This window comes from Solea solea, chromosome 17, assembly GCF_958295425.1.
Source record: "Solea solea chromosome 17, fSolSol10.1, whole genome shotgun sequence".
NCBI lineage: Eukaryota > Metazoa > Chordata > Actinopteri > Pleuronectiformes > Soleidae > Solea > Solea solea.
In genome coordinates this window covers 5,780,382-5,802,579 of record NC_081150.1, presented here as the reverse complement: position 1 = coordinate 5,802,579, position 22,198 = coordinate 5,780,382, and the positions used below count along the sequence as shown (strand labels likewise).

General features: G+C 38.7%; 1 protein-coding gene across 1 annotated transcript; it reads left to right on the top strand.

Moving 5' to 3' along the window:
* The first annotated feature begins 5,267 nt into the window (after window positions 1-5,267).
* Window positions 5,268-22,088, top strand: sptlc2b (serine palmitoyltransferase, long chain base subunit 2b). Its single transcript, XM_058613838.1, has 12 exons — window positions 5,268-5,532; window positions 8,793-8,987; window positions 9,321-9,475; window positions 10,211-10,359; window positions 10,657-10,781; window positions 12,045-12,138; window positions 12,754-12,859; window positions 13,895-14,114; window positions 14,973-15,099; window positions 18,239-18,374; window positions 18,578-18,707; window positions 19,928-22,088. The coding sequence occupies exons 1-12, from the start codon at window positions 5,389-5,391 to the stop codon at window positions 20,039-20,041; spliced, it is 1,695 nt and encodes a 564-aa protein (XP_058469821.1). The 5' UTR covers window positions 5,268-5,388; the 3' UTR covers window positions 20,042-22,088.
* Window positions 22,089-22,198: the final 110 nt, after the last annotated feature.

The following is a 22,198-nucleotide window of genomic DNA, read 5'->3' as shown; positions in this document are numbered from 1 at the left end:
ATTTAACACTGTGACAGCTGAGACGACAGGATTGCATGCATTTACGAGCTAAAGATGGCAGGAGAGCGTTGTCATGGTGATCGATTGGTAAAATCGTATTTAAGCCCCCTGCATTATGGGAATACAAACATACACTTGTGTAAAACAGCACCTATGGCAAACTATGTCCCAACAAGTATGGATTATTAATGTGATATATTACAAACAATTACTCAAACAATGGCTGTATATGAAAATGCACAAAAAGGGAACATCTTGATCACCACTGGCTGCAGATCAGTGTTTCCAAACCCTGGTCCTGGGGAACACTGTGCTACATGTGCACACCTGATTCAAATGAATGGCTCGTTATCAGTGCTGGAGCAGGGCAAAGACAGTGTTCCCCTAGGACCAGGGTTTGGAAACACTGGTATAGATCATAAACTCTGCTTCCTTCATGTTGAAAATCACTGTATTGTAAACTGAGCGCGTCAGGAATGAAATAAAACCTTTTTAAATAAATGAGTAGAAACTGCACACAAGACGGCTGCTTCTGTGGTTTATTAATATGATTACATGATGTTTTTCAGACGTCATTTTGTCTTCTCTGCAGTACAATTAACATAAAATTGTACATACTCGTGCCACAGTAGATAGAAATTTCCTTAATTGTGCAAAATTAATAAACATAAAAAAGTACTAGCTGTAGAGGACACACGCATAGAAGTCAAGGAGCTATAGTAGACAGTAGCTGTAATACAGTTACTATGGTAGTTGAGTTGGTAGTTGTCCTTTCATATTAGTTATAAGCAGAGGCAACACTTAAGATTAGTCCACCATATCGGAATTGTCTGTTCTTGTTGTGAATATTTCCCCTTTTGCTACCAATATGGAGACACTAAATTTTAGGGATCCAAAACTACTCACAAAGATGAAGCAGATAGTGAGCTTTTGCCTGTGTAACTTGGTTTTGTTCATGTTGCTCATAGTATGCCATTTTAAGGCACGTTAATGAGCTGGTTAAGGCGTGTAAATCGCACATGTTTTGAAGTTATGGTACTTAACTATAACTAAAATGTGACAAATTTAAATCCATATAAGTAAAACACAATGTGAAGGCTTTGAAAGACTTGCCTGAAAAAAACAATTGTGTAATTAGAATTTTTAAATCATTAGACTTTACTTTAAAGATGTAAAATTGAATTTAGGACTTTTGCACATATAAACCCAAAACCTTGCGACAGTGAGGGACCACTTGATCTGTTGTTCATCAAATGGTGTAATTTGACATAAAAAGATATTTTTTAATTTTACATTCTGCACTACAAAACAAAGCTGCTGAATAATAACCATTTATCATTTTAATTGAAATGATTTGGTTTTTGGGGTGATTTGTTTGTGATTTTCTTGCTTATTCTAATGTTTGTTGCCATTGTATGACCATAAAAAAGTATTATGAAATTATTTTATCAGTAATTAGCATTTGTCCTATTTGTATATCTAGTAAGCCGATCTTTAAAATAGAGATAGTATTTTTATCAGCTGTATTGGAGTAGTTTTACTGTATTGTTTATAAGAATATTGCACATTACATTTTTCATTGAAATAATTGAGTTCAGCAAGATTGAACCATGTTCATCTATCAGTTCAGCGATGAAACATTTTTTTTTATTGAATAAGGTTTTTTCTATTTGATGTAATTGTTCTGCTGCTCCACAAGGTGGAGCCATGTGGACTATAGTTGTGGTCAAATATCATTTTGATGATCTTTTGACATTACATGTCATTTAGCAGACGCTTTTATCCAAAGCGACTTACAATGGAATTGAGTACAATCAGCCAGTTGACAGTTTCAAAGGCAATTTTGTGACTTTAAAGTCATATTTTAACAAAAATTCAAACCCCTTTTTTAAAAAAATATATTCTTGGGGATATAAAAACATATTGATTCAGTTTTGTGACAGAAAAGCTTTTGTCCAATTCATTCTGAACATTCCTGCCATTGATTCAATATCTATGTATGTTTTTACACCTCCTATAGTAGTGTTTTTGACAAATTGTGACTTAATATATTTAATATAATGGGGTTTTTATTCAGAGGCTTTCATGGGGCCCTAAGATGCATTTGCTGTGGGGCCCATTCCCACCACTAACTCACAGGAGCCAGTGCTTGACTATTATAGATTCAAATGTAACACCAGTGTCACTCTTGTTTGTTTTCAACTTAGTGGGCAGTAAAATCACAAAAGTGGCTTAGTATTAATTTGCACCATATTCAAAGTGAAGCATGCGATTGTGGTGGTGCACTTGGATTAGATGAGTAAGGCTCCTTGCAGCATCTGTATCAATGCGATCACATCCACTTTTCTTTTAACCCTGCCTCTGATCCTATTAAACCTTGATACTTATCACCTCTATCGGGTTTGGAATGGATGGGAGTTGAACTGTCTTCGTGCACACATGGCAACAACTGACCAGACTGATGTTTCATTATTACACAATCAAGGTTACAACCTTGAGTGGAAAGATGAAGGAATAAAGCCTCTGCAACTGATTCCACAGATGTTATCGTCAGTGGCTTAATCACAGATGCCACAACCTAGAAAAAATGTGCAGCACAACAATGTCTCCAATTACTGAACTATAACCCTGTACATCAACATAACCTCTGTCTGTGGGTCCTTCAACACACACTCAGCCTTTGTGTTGTCCAACAGTGCCATCTAGGAGCATTTAGAGCAGGAACAGGATTATGGAACTGGAGTCTTATGAAGTGTTAGTCTGAACAGGGATTGTTTGCATGGTTTTACATAAACAATCACACCTTATCAGAGACACATGCAAATACAAAGGGGCCCCTGCTGACTGGCACGTACCACCAGTCCACATTTACCAAACAGGAAGAGAACAGGAAGTGCAACCTAGAGGTTCATCGCAAAATCCAGGAAACTCTCCTGTTGTTGCTGTATTCTCTTGACACAGAGGTCTTTTTCTTTTTCTTCTTCTGTGTGTCTGAGTACAACATTAAGCACACATGCTATTGTGAAAAACATAATACTTCATGTTTGTGAGGGTTCTCAGTCATCCAGGCCCTTGTATCTTAAGGAGTTTAGACGTATAATAAGTGCATTTAGATACAGACAACTAAAGAAAATCCAGCTGTCGTTATGTAGACTTCTAGAGTAATGCTTTTAAAGAGTAAAAGTACAACACATTGTATGTAATAAATTTAAAGTTTTTATGATACAGATACTTTTTTCAGTTTATCAGTGAGTCAGATACACTACAGAGAGTTCTGTCACATATTCCACAATATTCCTTAAAGTGGACTTTAAACTGTCTGAACTACTCCACACAGCCCACTGTCCCTGCTCACTTTTTCCTACAGGAATCTCCTTGTTGATGGCCTTGACCCTTGTTTTTCATCCCCCCAGCACAGGTGAGGCACAGCTGGAAAAATTTGTCTGACGCTAAGGGTTATTATGAGTAATTTCCATGGGCTGGGCCCACACTGAAGAGTGGGTGAGGGAGGAGAAGGGAGGTGGCAATGTAAGGAGCTCCCACACTGTTCTACTATCAACCACACACACAAAACACACACATATAATGAGCAATACAAGAAGATATACAACAGGGATATAAAAGTATACAAGAGGGTATTATTAAAAATAATTACGTACACAATCACCTGTCACCGTGGAAAGACTGCAGCGGCAGCATTATTGCATAGATTCTTGGTTTTTAGGTTTGTTTAACACATTATCTTCTACAATTTCAACTATTTGTGTATAATAATGTTAATTTTAGTATGCTATGACTTTTCTTTCTTCATCTGGTTATTTTTTTTGAAACAACCCTTTTTCTGCCACTTCATGAATTACACAGATCACACATGAATCAAAGCTAATGGCATGAGTGAGTGAGCCATTTTAACATCTCATTACTAGTCTGGATATGTATAACATACATTCATAATTCAGTCTTATCCTGATAAAAATGAAAATTTCATATATCCAAAACCCCATTCTTCCTAGGACAAATCTTGTCACTTTTATGTCATTCAATTCAATTACATTTAATGAATAATTAATCTGTGTTTTGAAAATACTCCATAGCAGAGACTGGTTCCAGGGGTATAGACCCAGAGTTCTATATCTTAATGTTTTAAATATCATGCATAGCCCGAGTTTGAATTTTATTAATTTATCAAAGATTTGGACAATACTTTTTCTTTTTTAATACTAAAACATCAAATCTATGAAATAATACATATGGAATAGTAAACAAAAAGAAATAATCAAAGCAGAATAAGTTTTATATTTTGGATACTTAACTGGTATTGCCTTGTTAATGTTATTCAAAATTCAAAGCATATTTAACCAGCAAGGTTCCCGCAGCATTCTGCAGTGGCACATCATTCCCTCTGGTCTGTGGGAGCATCTTTTGTTTATCGACTATTCAATGACCCCAAACACAGCCCCAGGCGAGGGTTTTGGGTAAAGGCTATTGACCAAAATGGGGAGTGGTGGAATGCTCCACAATCAACCAACCTAAACGCAATTGTGATGGTTTTGGATGAGTTGGACTACATTGTGAAGGAAATGTAGCACCTCTGGGAACTCCTTCATTACTGTTGGAATAACAACCCAGGTTAAACTGATTGAGAGACTGCCAAGAGTGTACAAAGCTATCATCAAAGCAGTCTTGTATAAAGTACCTTAAAGGGATACTTGCGTAGAAGTACAAGTATCTTACCAGAAAATTACTTTGGTAGAAGTTGTTTGGTAGAGTTGTCTTTTAACTTGAAGGTTGTGGGTTAAATTCCTGTCTCCTTGTCTTAAATACAGACCATTACCAGCTCTTCTTCTGATTTTATTTGGTAGTAAGGAGTAACAAAGATAGTTAGAGGAAATGTAGTGGAGTACAAGTTGCTAGAAATATAAATAAAGTACAGCTACGTGAATGTTGTACAGTAATAAAGTATTTGTCCTTTGTTACATTACAACACTGCATTAAAGCAAAAAGTGTCTACTTTGAACTGAAGATCTAATATACATGACTTTAAAGCGGCTAAGATAGATAGGTAGAGAGAGAGAGAGAGAGAGAGAGAGTGAAAGAGAGAGAGATAATTATTATACAGCTATTTTATATACAGTATATGAGTCGTTGCATACATAGACGTATTATACAACTATTTTATATACAGTATATGAGTCGTTGCATGCATAGACGATCTTTGTACAGGAGGAACGTGATTGGCTAAAGGAACTGTCCGGGGGCGGGGGTTTCCGGCAAGCTCGTGCTAGCAGAGTGGGCGTCTAATCCGTCTTCTACCCGCAGCTCGTGCATGACTTCACGGCGAACATTACTCAAGTTTTGAAATTCCGAGTCACAAGTCGATAGACGAAGATGACAGAAGGCTCCGCAAACAAGCCGTTCACCGGAGACGCCTGTCACCGGACCTCGAATGGCAAAAAAACGAGCAAAAATGGCTTCCTGAAGAACCACTGTCTGTTTGAACAGCCGCACAAGTATCGACGCCCCAGGGAGAAGGTAAGGCCCAACGGTCAACTGCTCTGTAAACAAGTAGGGCTCTGTTTGACACGTCGTTTGAATTAGGGTAAAAATTGTCGATGCTTTAACACATTTTCTCCATGTAATTTCATTACTTTGAGTGGGTTTCATTAGCAGGAAGAGGAGTAGTGTGAGCTTCGGCTGTATCATGACGACATTCTAGCGTCACCAGTCAAGTCGCCATTAATGTACTTATTTTGACTTGTATATCATACAGTAAGCCTAACTTGAGAGTATTACGTTGTGTTTGAGTTAACTTTAGGCTCATTCTTGTTAGGCGCTTCCATTTTCGTCATCTAGGATTTGATCACATGACTTTAGTAGTGCATATAATTCACGCCATAATGGTTTGGCACCTTGTTATTGGTGGTGTAGTGGTGACTTCTGTTTTCTTTGGTAATCTGACACCCGGTTGTGCTAGCTCTCCTGGATCCATGTGTGTGTGTGATTGGGTGAAGTTAGACTGGTTTCTGTTTACACTGACTCCAATATGAAGGGGAGCAGGGCCTTGCTGCTTGTTACCAGAGAAACTGTCCGTCAGTTTGTGTTTGTATGTATATACGTCTATCTCCTGGGAAAGGAGCTTCCATATGGAGTATCCACATGACCACCCCTCAGAGAGGAATGTCTTCAGGCTGTGATGGGTGTGGCCCCTCCTGGCGAATGAAAAGCATAAAAAAGAGTGTTTGTGTGTAGTGGTGAAGTTGTGGGGAGTACACACATGCCTTTGTTTTCTCTCAAGTTGTATAGGTTCAACACAGAAGAAACATTTACAAACCACACACGCTAAGTTTTATCAGAAAGTCATGAACAAACTCATGTTTGAGTACATTGCATTCCAGCATTCAGCTGCGGGGCTGCTGATGTCAACACGTTTGATTTCTACAATAAGCTCCAGATGCTGTGGCTGCCGTCAAATAATTTAAATTCTTGTGCTTATTATCTCTGAATACAGCTGCAGGTTATATCACTGTTTGTGGTATTATCAAATATCACCCTGATAGGGAATAGACATCATCAAACTTAGTATTTGAAGCCACCAACGTGAGTGATTTGTTTACTCAAATTAATTAGACAATCGTGTCAGCAGATTTTATTCCGCAGTGTTTCTGCAAATGGAAAATGCATGAAAATGACATGTTTGCTAGACTATTGTTAGGAAGGAGAAACATTTCTAGCATATTATGTTTATGTTATTATTTCAGTGCTGTTTTTGTTGCAGGGTTAGTATTAAAAGTACTGAATTATTTTTCTTGAACATTAGTGGGAGGGTGGGAAATGGAGAAACCCATCATGTTTTGGAATGGGTCTGATTAATGGATTGTATAGATGAGGTGTTTCAGTTCCTTTAACCTTGCAAGATTGGATTTTCCGTGACACTTAAACTACGAAGAAAGACAAAGAGGTAGTATCTTAAAACAGGTGAAATTTGGTGTTAATCTGGATTAAGTATCTAGATATTACTATTGGTGAACATGTGTGCTCTTGGAGTTAATTGTAGTTTACTCATTTTAGCTTAATGTGAAACATTTACCATGTGCAAGCTTTTATTATTATGTACACAATGTAATTTGAGCACCATCTCCTTAGCTGCAGAGCAAGCATTTGAAGAAGCAGGTATTCTGAGTGTACTGGTTAGTTTCTCTTCTGGGTAGAATGGCTATGCTTTTCTAGCTATAATGGAACCACTGACGCTTATCAGTTTTCAGCCTCTGTTTGTCCACTGGTATAAAATATTAAGCAAACATGATGTCAAGGGGAAATAGATTTTGCTGCTCTGGAGGACATTAGTAGGCATCTGTCTCTGGCTGGTCGATTGGTAGTGGTGTTTAGCCGCAGTTGGCATCCATAATGATGCTTTCTTCTTTCTTCTGGATTCAGAAGTCTCAGAGTGGTACACTAAGATGTATTTGTGTCATGGAATGAATTATTTTACCATAACATGTATGCTGTGAACAGGAGGAGAACAAGTAAAGGATTATTACATCCAAAAAATGCAGGAATGCAACATTACGGAAGCCAACTGCTGTAAAACAAAACTGCCAGCAGTTAATATTATAGAAGTGAACTGCCATAAACAATAGCAACAACAGACAATGAATGATTATTGGTGTGTATCAGTTGTAGTTCAGAACACTCCTCAGAACACCAAACTTTCCTCTGGGAAAGTTGGGGCATATTTGTTTAACAGTGTTGTTGCCACACTGCTTGTGTGTGCGCAAAATATGGTTAGCTCGAGATGCATTTGCACCCATGTTTTTTTCCGACTTAAGGGGAGGGCACCCTTTGACTGGTTTTAATACATACACACCACAGCATTTTCCTCTTCTCTGGCTTGAAGGTATTTCATGGAGAAGCATGACTGGTCACATGAGGTATGGTTGCTAAGCTGCAGGGCAGAGCCTGCAAAGATTAACCGCCCTCATTTGTTTAATGTTGGTTTTGTAGACAACCAGACCACAGTCAGGTTTAATGATCTTAGTGATGTGTTTTTGTGGCATTGCTTCTGCATGTGACCATGTTCTTATCCGCCCCTAATGCAGGATCTATATTGCTATTCGTTAAACTCAATGAATAATGGGGTTGTTGTATATTTTACTACTCACTGATCCACAGGGAGCCTTGACACAGTAAAGTCTCTTGATAAATTTGCTCATGGAGCCTAGATTCAGTTTCATCCTCTTTCCAAGGAAAAACACAGTTTTAACTATTTAGCCCTGCTGTCATCTTGTGTGTGCACAGCTATTACTGGGTTGGTCGGATCTGCTTTTCATTACAGTTTATTGGTGGTGCCTAGTGTGGCAGATTTAATAAATAAAAAGACTTAAAGCGTAGATAAACCATTACCCTTTTGAAGGAGAAACTACTATTAGCTGTTAGAACGGCTTATTTCCACAGAAAGTGGCATGCGTTCCTTCGCATTCTGATTTGTCGTTAAATAGTCTCTACTAAAACATATACATACTAATTTTCAAGGTTTTCCACATCAATGGTAATGTCATTATACTGTACAAAATTGGGAGTACTTTTAGGTGAATGTGAAAAGTAGAAAATAATATGGACCAGGAAATACAAACACTTCATAGAAAGAAACAAGTGAAGTCAGCTTTTAGTGTTGACAAGCTGGTAGTCATGATATTGCTTGGTTTGGGAGCTTAAACTGTACAACCTCTCCTATTCAGATTGATTGATTAACTTTGAAAATGTATTACAAATGATTTTACTTTATTTTACCTCAGAACCGGAATGTCCCATACAACCCCAGCCTGTACAAGAAGCCCTACGTTGAGTCGTTTGAGGAGACGCCTCTCCTCGTAGCCGTGCTCACCTACATGGGCTATGGCATCCTTACCATCTTTGGCTACCTCCGAGACTTCCTCCGTCACTGGAACATCGAGAAGTGCCATGTGGCTCGGGAGAGAGAGGAGCAGAAGGTGCATAAGTTTTAACATTTTAACCTTTTCAATGCAAATGATTATTTAAAATGTACGCATGAACACCAAACTACTCCACTCCAGTGCAGTAACACATCATAGCCAAAGCCGAGGTTCTAAGAGTTTAACTGTTAGTCTTCTCACACTTGTTACTACACCTGTCGTGTCTGGTTAAACAGTAAACACTGTCTTCATGTACTGCCACAGATCTTTTGTGCAAATTCTAGTTTGTTAAAACATTACAGTAAGAATAGAAGAACATTTTACCATGCTGTTACTGCTCTTAATCTACTATCCATTGTAAATCAACTGTCTTTCCCATTGCCTCCACAGGATTTTGTCCCACTATATCAGGACTTTGAGAACTTTTACACAAGGAATTTATATATGAGGATCAGAGACAACTGGAACCGACCCATCTGTAGTGTGCCTGGTGCTAAGATGGACCTCGTGGAGAGAGTTTCCCATGACTACAATTGGACGTTTGAGTAAGTTTTCTTTTTCTGTTGTGATTGTGTGTGTATGTGTGTGTGTGTTGTTCTATACAGGGTGGAAGGAAGGCGTTGTCAATGTTGGTTAACACTTCCCCACAAGAATGTGTTTCTATGGGTTTGATCAACAGGAAACTCAATAACCATAGATTACTGATAACCAGAGTGATGTAAGCTGTGAATCCAATAGTCATGTTGAAAGCAATAAATTCCGTCATATGACGCTGGACTAGAATATCATTGACTGACAAAACTATCACACAACCTCCACAAATGACAGCGGTACTATGAGTGAAAATTAGTTTTAAAGCTACAGAGAGAGGTCATATATGAAACAACCAGCTGATTCTTGCGTAATTATATTCACTTCCTAATTTTAACACCAACTATAAAAGATCTGCATGAATAGTGATGATACAAATATACAGTTAATAAAGTTTTTTGGGGATTGCCAAGTGCAAAGATATTTCTGTAGACTCAACTGTTGTGTCATTTCTATTTATCTCTGTTGTAGTATAATATACACAGCCATTGGTCTTTGCTTGTTCCCCTGGCACAATCACATTGTGTATTATCATGGGGCATGATAGCTGTGGCAGTGAAAGAGCAACACTCACAAGAAAAGTATTGCCAAGGCACCAGTGCAGAGAAGGTCACACAGGGGAGCTACTTCTAATTAAAAAGTGAGGCAACGATTCTCTGTCTAATTCTCTCCGTCTGTGTCTCTTTCAGACACACGGGCAAGGTGGTGAAAGATGTCATCAATATGGGCTCATACAATTACCTCGGCTTTGCTGAGAACACTGGGGCTTGTGCTGACGCTGCTATTGAAACCACACAGAAGTACGGAGTTGGAGTGGGCAGCACTCGCTGTGAGATCGGTAATGGTCAAAATCTTTTTGGACATGAGATTTGTTTCCTAAGCACCTCGCATGATTTTTTTTATCTGAGTTAACATCTGCTTCACTTAGACCTGGTCAACTACAGAACTCTTTAAGTAGAAAATAAAGGCTGGGGTTAGTGATTAGTAAGATGATTTAAGGAAAATTGGACTGCCCTTAGAAGTATAGGTGTAAATGGTCAAAGAAAACAAGTGGGGCCTGATCTTTTTAAAAAAAAATAAAAACAAACAATCCAACTCTGTAAGTTGCAGTACAGTAATGGAGAGTTGTTTTCAGGGAACCTGGACATCCACGAGGAGCTGGAACAGTTGGTTGCAAGGTTCTTGGGTGTTGAGTCAACCATGGCTTTTGGCATGGGCTTTGCAACCAACTCCATGAACATTCCTGCTCTCACTGGGAAGGTATGGAATTATGTCACTTACTCTTTGCTCTACCTACAACATCTCATTATTGATGATTTTATATATTTTTATTTCCTTTTGTGCTCATGAGTTTTACTGTTAATGAAAAACTCTTTTTAACTTAAGTTTCCTGTTTAAAGGGGAAACAACAAACCACATTAAGCTGGAAGAGTTCAGACTCATTCCTGTGACACAATAGTTTCTGTATGACACAATAGTTTCTGCAAAGTTTTCGAAACAAAACTTTAAGTGCAGGAGGTCAGTGAATTAAGTGTTTTTAACCCCAACGAATCACTAATGTCAAGTCAACTCTATCCTCCTCTCTTTTATAGTCAATGTTGCTTTAAATATGAGTGAATGCACAAGGCACATGTTCCTTGTGCGTGAAAGGCATTTCCTGATTAGGAACAGGCGTGAAAAGGGAAAAAAAAGGTAGACTGACTCAGAGAAGCTTGTACAGAGTGACAGTAAACACCTGAGTCATTGCCCTTGTCACAAGGGTCTGTCAATTCTTAACTTGGCTCATCATGTTTCAGACTAACTGACGTCTTTATGTCATGGAATAGTTGTTGTGTAACAAGCTTATTTATTGATTGACCAGAGGTAAAGGTGTGACGTGTATGTTTGGATGTGTTCTTTTTTACTGTGATGGAAAAAAACTCATCCTTTTTTTATTTTCCTATTGGGTAGCAATGTTAATGTTCAGGCTATTTTAGCTTTAACTTATATTACTGATTATCAATTTACTAATTATTGTGGTTGATTATTACATTTATTATTACAAATAATCAGTATTAAGGCGTCATGTGAATCGATTATACCGATTAAGCACAGATTATTGGACCAGGCTATCTTCATCACTTACCAAGGAAGTCATTTTCTTGTAGCCACATTTAATCCATTCTTTCTAGCCACACTTTGTTTAATATCCAAGTTTGGGCCAAGTGTTTTTTGAAGGTTTACTTTGGCATATTCCAAAACTTGGGTTTCTGGTTTAAATGTGTTCTCCCTTTTTATTAGGCTAGCACTTTTTGCTTAAGCTTGAAGAGTGCTGTTTAAATAAAATGTATTATTGGTGTTGTTGTTAATTACAGCCCGGGTTAATAATTAATTCACTCTATTATGTATTTGAATTGAAAGAGGTTTTTGACTTTTGATCATTGATGATTGCCTGTCTTTCCCCCAACTTCAAATCACCAGTTTAAAAACATCAAACCTTGTACACTCTAAAAATGAACTAAACAAATGTCATTCTCATTTTAGGGTTGTCTCATCCTGAGTGATGAGCTGAACCATGCGTCGCTGGTGCTGGGAGCCCGTTTGTCTGGCTCCACAATTCGGGTCTTCAAACACAACAGTGAGTGACCTCCAACAAGAGACTCCTTTCACCAGACTACTTAGAATTGTGTCTTGGAGTACACCAAATGCATGCAGCAATATAGATATATGGGATTAAGGTAACTAGAAGTGATCTTTTAACACAGTGAGCTAGAGATAAGCTGCTTTACTCAGCAGGAAAGTAAATAGGTGTGTGTATCCTGCAGCAAATGGCCTCACTCAATGGAAATTGCCTCCACACTCACTTATCTCTGTAGTTCTTCATTAATTTACTACAGCTTAGTCTTTCTCTCATTTACTGCATTGAATCACAGAGTGGGTGTGGTGTAATTCATTAATTTTGTTTCTTGGTTCAGGGCAAACATGTACAGACACAAAAACGCTTACAGAGACCAGAGATTGATCGTTTTCCAAGCTAACTCTCAGCAACTGGGAAAACGGGCTGATCTGCTTGAGAGTACACGCAATGCTTCAAAGGCTTGCAATCATAAAATATTCACTCAGCCATTAATTAGCAAATGCTCTCATATTACTTTAGTGGAACAAGATCTATTCCTGGCTAGCAACTTATTATCAATTGTTTATTGCGTAACTTGAAACTTGTGTGAAAAGGTGTGTTGTATTTGTGTTGCAGACATGCAAAGCCTAGAGAAGCTGCTGAGAGACGCTATTGTACATGGGCAGCCGAGAACACACCGACCTTGGAAGAAAATCCTTATTGTGGTGGAGGGCATATACAGGTATAAATCAATTTGATCTATTTCATACACTACGGCATAGTACACACCAGAGACCTTATACACACAAATGTTCACTCTTGTGCTTCCTGAGCTAGATAATTAGTGACTATAAAACCTAAGCTTACTCAGCTAATTAAAATTTGTGTCTGTTTTATCTTGAATATCTTTATGGCACATCATTACACTTGTGTTTACTACCAATTATTTTGCACCTGCACTTTTCTGAGCGAAGAATCATTAATCTTAATTTGGCTTGACTGGTAGTTAATTGTCTCTTAATACATTTCAGAAGACACACGATCACAAAACATGAATACCAGCATTCAAAGTTACTGGGTCTTTACTATGATGGCAACATTCCCTGATGCTACCATTTGTTTAAATATAGAAAATAATGGCCTTAAGAAACTGTGTCCACTCTTTAATCCTGTCGATCAATAGTACAAAGATAAACTGCCCAACATAATCAATGTCCTTCATTACTATTGCTGTGTTCATGGAGTTAGGTTTCTATTTTTCTCAAAACAACTGCTACAGCTGCTAAAATAACACATTAACACCCACACATACACTGCTAAGCCGTTGTTTATAGGGTCAGATTTAAGTCACAGATTGTAGTCATCAGTTAGTCCAAGATTAGTTTATTTTTAAATAGAAATATATGGTCACATTCATAGCGTTTTTTTCACTATGCCATCAAAACGGTTTCACATCATTCCTACCCACAAGTACAATTTCATGTATTGGAGATTTTTTACTTAAAATAGAATTTTTTGGGTTTTTTTGCCCATATGTCTACAATCATTAGCCATCACCAACAAAGTGAAATCTTTACAAAATGATTCAGACGTGTTTGCATTCACAGTAGATCAAGGAAACCAGTTTAAGAGTCAAAGACACCCAACATTGTTGTGACTGTGTGACTCAAGTCATTGTAATGTTGATGTGAAAAGTGTTGCTTCGATTCATCTACAGCACTTAAAAAGTCCTTTAAAATTGTCCTGTATTTGTTTTTCTTTATTGTGTGTCCTGAAGTATGGAGGGATCCATAGTGCGTCTACCAGAAGTCATTGCTCTGAAGAAACGCTACAAGGCCTATCTGTACCTGGATGAGGCCCACAGTATCGGGGCCCTGGGGCCTAACGGTAAGGGTGTGGTGGACTACTTTGGCCTGGACCCCAAAGACGTGGACATCATGATGGGAACATTCACTAAGAGCTTTGGTGCTGCTGGAGGATACATCGGAGGCAGAAAGGTGGGTTAGGATTAGATGCTTATTATTAGAAAAAAAAAGTTGCAGGAACATTTGTAAAAATTGTGGAAACCCAACACATGTGTCATTCAGTTTCAGTGTTGATCAATCGTTTACTAGAAGTTACATGTTTTACTTCCTGTTTCTCTGAACAATGATGTGTTTCAGTGTAAGCTCTAATTTCTAGTAAGAGTACAAAAGAAAGCATGTCTGTTTTAAAAAATAAAAACAAAAAAAACAGTACGAGTTGACCAGATCTCACGTAGCAAACAACAACAAAAATGATGCATAAGCTCTTAATTTGACAAATGGTGTCCATTTATTACAGATTAATTTACAGTATTCACACTTTTAGGCTCCTTGCATAACATTGTTATTATATTCACTGGATATAATGACATTCATAGTGGCCCCAATACCCTCACGTAGAGGATGTGAAGTGTATCCTTCACATGAGGGTTGTGGGGCCACTGGTGCCAATCCCAGCTGACATTATTATCATCTATTGTTTAATATAGAAATGCCTTAATTACAACAAACCTATTATTATTATTATTATTATTATTATTATTATTATTATTTATTACTTGCATAGACTTGTTCCTGTTCTGGATTAAAACTGAGGGGAAAATCTGAAAAGTAGTATTTCCAAAAATGTACTTATAATCAAGCACTGTATCGGGGCCTTTAGTCAAAAGGTTTCTGCAATGTTGCCAAGAAATTCTATCCATTGCTTCCCCTGTTGGAGCAATTGTCTCTTCTCTAGAAACATGTTGTGTCCTGTATCATGCAACCATCCTTAGTGTTGATTCACTGTCTGGGAAAAAAGTTTCTTATGTCACAATGTAATTTTTCTGTTAGGACCTGATCGACTACCTGCGGAGCCACTCTCACAGCGCCCTGTATGCTACCTCCATGTCCCCTCCTGTGGTACAGCAGATAATCTCTTCCATGGAGATCATCATGGGAGAGGATGGGACCACACTAGGTAGGCCAGTTACTTAAAAATACATCTATAGTGATTACCATTAGTATGTGGTTTTAAAAGAGCCTTTGGTGGGCCTTTTACAGAAAATATACAATTGAAAAGAACATTTGATGTGATAAGTATTTGCTGGATTTAAGACGCACCTTTGATGAGCTTCTATTTGTATTGGTTTTCTCTATTGCATTTGCAACAGCAATGAAATGATGTGGGATTCTATGGTGCCTGGTATTACTAAATATAACCACAGGGTGGCAGCATAGACCTGATGTCCAGATTTTGAGAAAACATCAAAACTTCAACTCCCATCCCCTTTGCCAGCTTTTGTGCTTTTGACTTCCTCATATTATGTGCCTTGTAGTCTATCTATTAAAATGCAAAGGCTGCTATCAAGGAGCTAGGTGACAGTAAGTATTCTGTCTACGTTACTTTGGCAGACGTTTGTTTATTTTATAGTCATTAAACACTTCATATTTTGAAGATCATAGAGTGCAGTGCAGTGTAGATGAATATCTCCTGTGTGGCGGCATCTCTCAGTTGTCCTCTCCTACACATAGTTGGACATTTCCTCGCTTCTTTGTGGTTTAGGCTATTCAAATGGTGGCATGCTGACTTCTCTTCCATCTCCCTTCATGGCTTTTCAGGTGTATCTTTGTCTGTGCATCTTTGCCGTCATGCTGGGTGTGAGGCCAGGTCTTGCACTGGACACGTGTGTGGTGCGTTACTGCTCTGGAACGTTTCTCTTTTCATTGGCACATATGTTACAAAACTAATGTAACTGTTTACACTGTCCATGGGGGACGCGTATGAGACACATGCTAACTAAAGATACTGTTCACAATGCTGTGTGAACTTTATGCCTCCCACAAGTGAGCCATGCGTCTCTTTTTGGGAGTAGTTCTCTTGCCTATTTTTTACCACAAGCTGTATGCTTCTCACATAAAAATTATTTGGTGAAAATAGTTTTTCTTCAGTTTGAGCATCTATATCCCCCACATATGTCACAAACACAGCATGCCCTCTCCTTGTTTCAAGTGAATAACACTTTGTGGCTTCATACTGAGGAGTCCTGGCATTTATTTCAGTACTGATGAGTATTTAAAGTATTTAACAGTATGTTCTAAGGATTTCAAAGGCAAAACATTATGTAAAACACAGCAGAATCAGCAGGTGAGTATGAGACACAACTGTATGTTGTTCTCACCAGATGAGTAAGATACAGCAGATCAGTGCTGCTGCCATCACACACTGCACTGCATCTAGTGTGAAACTGGCCTAAAGCAGCATGGTGTTAAAGGCCAGAGATCTGTGCAGAACAAGATCAGTGGACCTCCATCCTATATACACAAACAGACCACCAGGGCTTGTTTTTCTTTTAGGGCGGCACCGCTTCATGGTACTTGATTGATTCCCTTAAAATGCTAATATAAGATCAGATTACTTTCCTCCCCAGTCGTTTAGTCATTAGGAACAGGAATAAACACCTGGGGTATTTTTTTAGTGCAGCCTTTCCACATTGTCATCAATTCTTTATCCAAATACCTTCTGAGAAGAGAAGGCCAGAGTGGCTGACCTTGCAACATATCCCAGCTTGACATGTTTTCTTTGTGGAAGACTAACAATGGCAGTCTGATTGGTTGCAGCCATGTCACTGTTTGAAATTCAAGCCTTTGAAGATCCAGACATTGACATGAAGTCGAAGTGACAGCTGGGCAACGATTTGTTGCTGCTCATGGTTCCTGGCACCAGCCTATGTCAAAATTGACATTTGTTGTTTGAAGCTTTGAAGCTCAATCAGATATGTGCATGGGGCATAAGAGGACTAGGATGGCAACGTTTTTTCATTACAGAAGGAATGTTAAGACGTTTGGAAACCAAAATCAGTGAATATTATACACCACTGGTTCTTGCCAACCGGTCACCCAGTGCTGAAAGTGGCTTATGATTCCTTGTCTGTGGGGGAAATGTCTGGATAATATAATGTCAGACTTTGTTGTGTCTCAGGCTCTCTTTGAAGCTGCGATGTTTCTGCTTTGTTATTCAGCACAGCCAAACAGATGTGTGTTGCTGTTGGCATTCTGTGCCATGTGGTTGTTTGTTTGGTTAAGTAGCTGTCTGTGGAGGCTTGGCCAGAGGATTCAGTGAGTGAATCCACACGTGAGGATTGATGCCTGTGTAGTTTCAGCCCTTTGACCTGAGATGTAAAGAATCCTGGTTGTCTTGAAAGGGAAGATGTCTCAAAATCCGTGTATACCATGATGGAAGAGTTTTGCACTCATCCCATGTATGTCTTTTTTTTCTGACATGGCTATTTTACAAGACTTGGCTCCATTAACCCTGACTTCTTACTTCAGCTGTTCTGCAATTTACAAGCAGAGAAAATGGAGGAATTCGGGAAACATCAAAGGTGGAAAAGGCTGCAAAAGCCCATGTTGTTTCATTTACTTGGCCTACGAACAAGAGCTGATAATGAAATTTTATGAAGCTTGCAAGTACAAAAATTGCGTAGCAGTTTAACGGCTCTGCACACGTCTCGAGATGTTTTTACTCTGGTTGAGTAGACCGTACATCTGTGCAGGATGCCTTGCCTGTTTCTGCATCAGGATGCCAAATTCAGTGCACTGATAATAATCACACAAATGTACATTGCCCTGTCTATATGCACACTGTGTACTGATTTAATCAGGCAAATAAAGGGAAAACACCATTATGGATGCACCACGGTTTTACAAATGTCCAGTGTCTAAGTGCCATCTAATGGTGAGACTGCAGATTGTCACAAATAGAGGATTCACGCCTCCCCCTCCCTCTATGTTTTTTATTCAATTATACACTTGTACAAACATTCTAATAGGTAGTATATTCAAATTGACTTAGTAAACCCTCTTACACAGTGGACTTTTTTAAGGGGTTATTGTAAGATGCGCAACTAGAGTTTAAAACAGGTACTGCAATCCAAATACATTCTTTCTTACTCATTTACAAAAACAGTTGCAGAAAAGGAGGACTATAGGTTTAATGCCCCCCAAATAACTGGCATTAATTAGCCTTTAATTAACAGTGAACCTACCACCAAGCTCATGCCTGCATTGTGAAATATGGCTCTAAAATACCATTCATCCGTTTCTCTGTTTTTGTCCAGGTGCTGATCGCCTCAGACAGCTGTCACAGAACACCACCTACTTCCGAAGGAAACTCTGCGACATGGGTTTCATCACCTACGGCAATGACGACTCGCCCGTTGTACCATTGATGTTGTACATGCCTGCGAAAATTGGGTATGCCGTGCATGTTATTTTGTATATAATGTGCTTTTAAAGTAGGTAATGAGAAGAATCTTAAAATCACATCTAGAACTGGACTTCATGTGTGAAAAGCTGTTTTTGATTTCACTGGAGAACATCTCCAATATATGGTGCTAGAGATAAAAAAGACCACAAGTTATTCTTGACATGTGTGTAAAGTTGTCATTGCGTTCCAGGGCATTTGGCCGCGAGATGCTGAAGAGGAACATCGGCACAGTGGTCGTCGGCTTTCCAGCGACACCCATTATCGAGTCGAGGGCGCGTTTCTGCATTTCTGCTGCCCACACCAGAGAGATGCTTGACACTGTAAGTCTTTCCAAAACACAAAGTCATTTCAAATGAACAAGTGTATCTATTATAGTTTATTTTAATTTATTAAGGAAATCTGAAAAATATTATTACATGTTAAAACTGAGAAACTCAGAAACGGACCATATAGATTCAAAATGGACTATGATGGCAGGTAACAGTATTAGCAGCTCCTTTGCCCATTTTTTTTATTTTTTTACCACCATTTTTCTTTTCAGAGAAAATGGCAATAAAATAAATCCGAAGTCTTTACTCTAGTTTCCATGTGCAGAAGGAACAGAACAGCTTTTAAATATGTGGAAACAACAATGGCTTTAAAATCTAACTTAATGTGTGTTTTACGTTGTGTGTGTGTTTTACGGCTTTTGGTCTTTTAAAAAAAGAAAACATTCTACTTCTAACCTCAAACGGAGAATGACAAGGCCATCTTCTTCACCACTAAATGAAATGTTGTCAAGGCAATTATAACTGAAGACTTAATTTTTTGATTTAAAAGTTTATTTGGACCCATGGGGGATCATAGATCTAAGCATTCAGTAGGCTTTGTCAGCTGTTAATTAACCAGATTTGCCCGACAACTTTGTGCAAGTGTGTGTGCGCACGTGTGTGTTGAATAATAAAGGCTTCCAATATGTCCTTTATTATAAAGGAATGTGGAAGGCCAAACTGTCTCTAAGTATTATAGTGTGGCTCCAATACAGACTTTAATTTTAGCTGTTCTGTCTCTCCAAAGACACTTCATTCATCTTACTGAGTAGTGTGTCAACACCGTTTCTAATAGTCCATTTAAAGGGCATCAGGCTCTCTTTGTAGAGCATTACGAGGAGCCGCTTTTTCCCTCTTTGGAAAAGCCGATCCTCTCTATTTCTCAAACCACAGAATCAGAAAAAGGGTCAGGAGGAAGGTAAATTGTTTCCAGGTGTCCTGCAGTGTTGCAACGCTGATACAGTCTCCTGTGGAAAGATGTGGACGGGTTGCAGAGAGCCTTCAGTTCACCAAGCCTCCCCTCTCCGTCATGTCGCTGCCATGTTGAATGGTTAAAATCCCTGTGTGATTAGGGTTTATCACTTCATCATTTATCTTTTTTTTCTTTTTTTTTTTTTTTAAATTGTCTGGCTTTTATGTCGGACTATCCTCTCTCATCTCAACTGATATTATTGTTTATATTGTCTGTTTGGATAGAATGATTAATAGCATTCTTCCTGTTGCTGTCGCAGGCATTGGAGGCCATCAGTGAAGTGGGCGACCTGCTGCAGCTGAAGTACTCCAGACGCGAACAGCCGCTTCCCTCTATGGGGTGGATGTCTGAGGAGAGCCTGCTGCAGGACTGAGCCACATCGCCCTCAAGCTCCCTCCATCCTTCCAGTTCACTCTACCTCCCTTAATTTACCTCTTTATATCTGATATTCCCCCCCCCCATTACCCGTCTTCACCCCACGCTTCTCTTTGCATCAAGAGGACTACCAAGGACAACCAAAGTCTTCACCCTGGTCCACCCTGATTTTTAATACTATTGTTCTTGTCCAGCTTCTTCACTCCATAGGGGGACTGAAGTCACCCACATATTTCTGTGTCCATTGTTACAAAGTTTGTCCTAACTTAATGTGACTGCATTGGTCAAACGTCAAGTTCGATTCCTGTGTGCGCATCGAATGTGTTTCCTATTTGTGCAATAATCACAACAGTGCAGTTTCTTTTTCAAACAAACGTTCGCAAACTAAAAGATTGTTGCCCATTTGTGCACTTGGAGAACAATAAATCTGATCATAGCCATTTCTATAATGCACTCGAATGCAAAAAATATATATATTTGTAAATATTATTTATCCCAAAGTTGGTAGAACTGCCATAGAGTAGCATTCCAGACCTCGAATACAGATCCATTATTTCCCAGGATAAGCATGTGTTCTCCATGTATATAATCCTATAATCGCTTTTACTTGAATAGAGAATATCACATATTGGATTCTTTCCCTCACCAAAGGATATATATATGTATAGATATATTTTCTACCTTTTTCTCTTAAAATGCAAAGCAGATGTTCCAGAAGAGAAAAAATAATGGGGAAAGTATCCCGTGGAGCAAGACTAAGGAATATTTTTTACTGATTATTTTCTAGACATATCCCTCAGCCTTAGTTAATGTTTACACCTGCACTCAAAAACTCGAGCCCAGTGTCTTTAATGTTTCTATAAGCTAATGAGCTACAAAGTGTGATTGTTTTTTATTTTATTTTTCTTTTAATCATTGTCACCCAAGTGCTTACATGTGTTTTCAGCGTCGACACCCGTCTCGGAGCACAATGACACGCTGTAAATACAATCTGTATGTATGACGACGCTGTGTCAACACTGATCTGATATACGGACAGCTTTTTATTTATTTGTCTTCCTTCAACCATTTTGCTTTAATGATAAGTGTAACCTTTACCTGAAAGGCAGCTCCTAATGCGAGGTGTGTAATCGAACGGACTACTTACACGTCTTTCTCTTCAGTGCAGCACTACTGACAGGCATTATAAATGCACAGATGACGTAGCCACTGAAATATGTTGAGGTATGCCTCAAGCGTTATAATTTAGTGTCTGTGATCGTGTTCTGGAATGACATTCCATATTGACCTGCTTTAATTGTTATGTCTTTGTTTTGCTGTTGTTTTGTTGTGTCTTCTTTTTTAATGTGAGGTCACCCCACACACGCTACTGTGTTTGTTTTCACTTTTACTGATGTGAATCAGAGGATGCGTCAGTGTAACCAGTCCAAATGCTGGATGTGACTATTCCTACGCGTGTTCATCAAAGTGATTAAACTCAAAAGCTATGTTTTCAGCATCAGTACGCTGAGGTTTTTGGGGGTTCTGTCTTAACGGCCTGTAGTCATTTCTGTGTTGAGTCATTCCAATATTGTTGTTGTTTTTCCTCTCCTCAAAAAATGTCTTTAACAGCAACTCGTTGATGCGTTTGATTTTAATAAATATAATATGAAAGGTGGAACACATGACGGCAGTGTGACATGAGAAATGTTCTTGTCAAAGTTTCCTCTCAGTCTGTCTGCAGCACCGTGCAGTATGTGGAAGTCTCTACGTTTCTGTCTATGAAGGCAAAAAAAAGTGTAATTGCAAACAGCAACGTGCCCTGTTTCTCTCAGCCAGGTTTCCTCCACTCAAAGTGAGGAATTAAATTTTCCAGCCTACCTACCACAAACACCTGCACACTGACCTGCAGTCACCACTGGAAACATGTTTATCAGTTGCTTTTACCCTTGCAGTTATATTTGGTTTGAAGATAAAACCACTTAGAGGAGTTAGTGAGACCATGATGTTTGTTGACTGTGCTGGTGGAAACTGCTACAAAGATTAAATCACTTTCTTCGTATCAAGTTCTGGAACGGCTTTGTGTTTATTTACAGCACATTGTAGACCATAGCCACAAACCTAAAAGCTTGTGAATAACATCTTACAGCCTGATGAATCACTGACATCTTGCCAT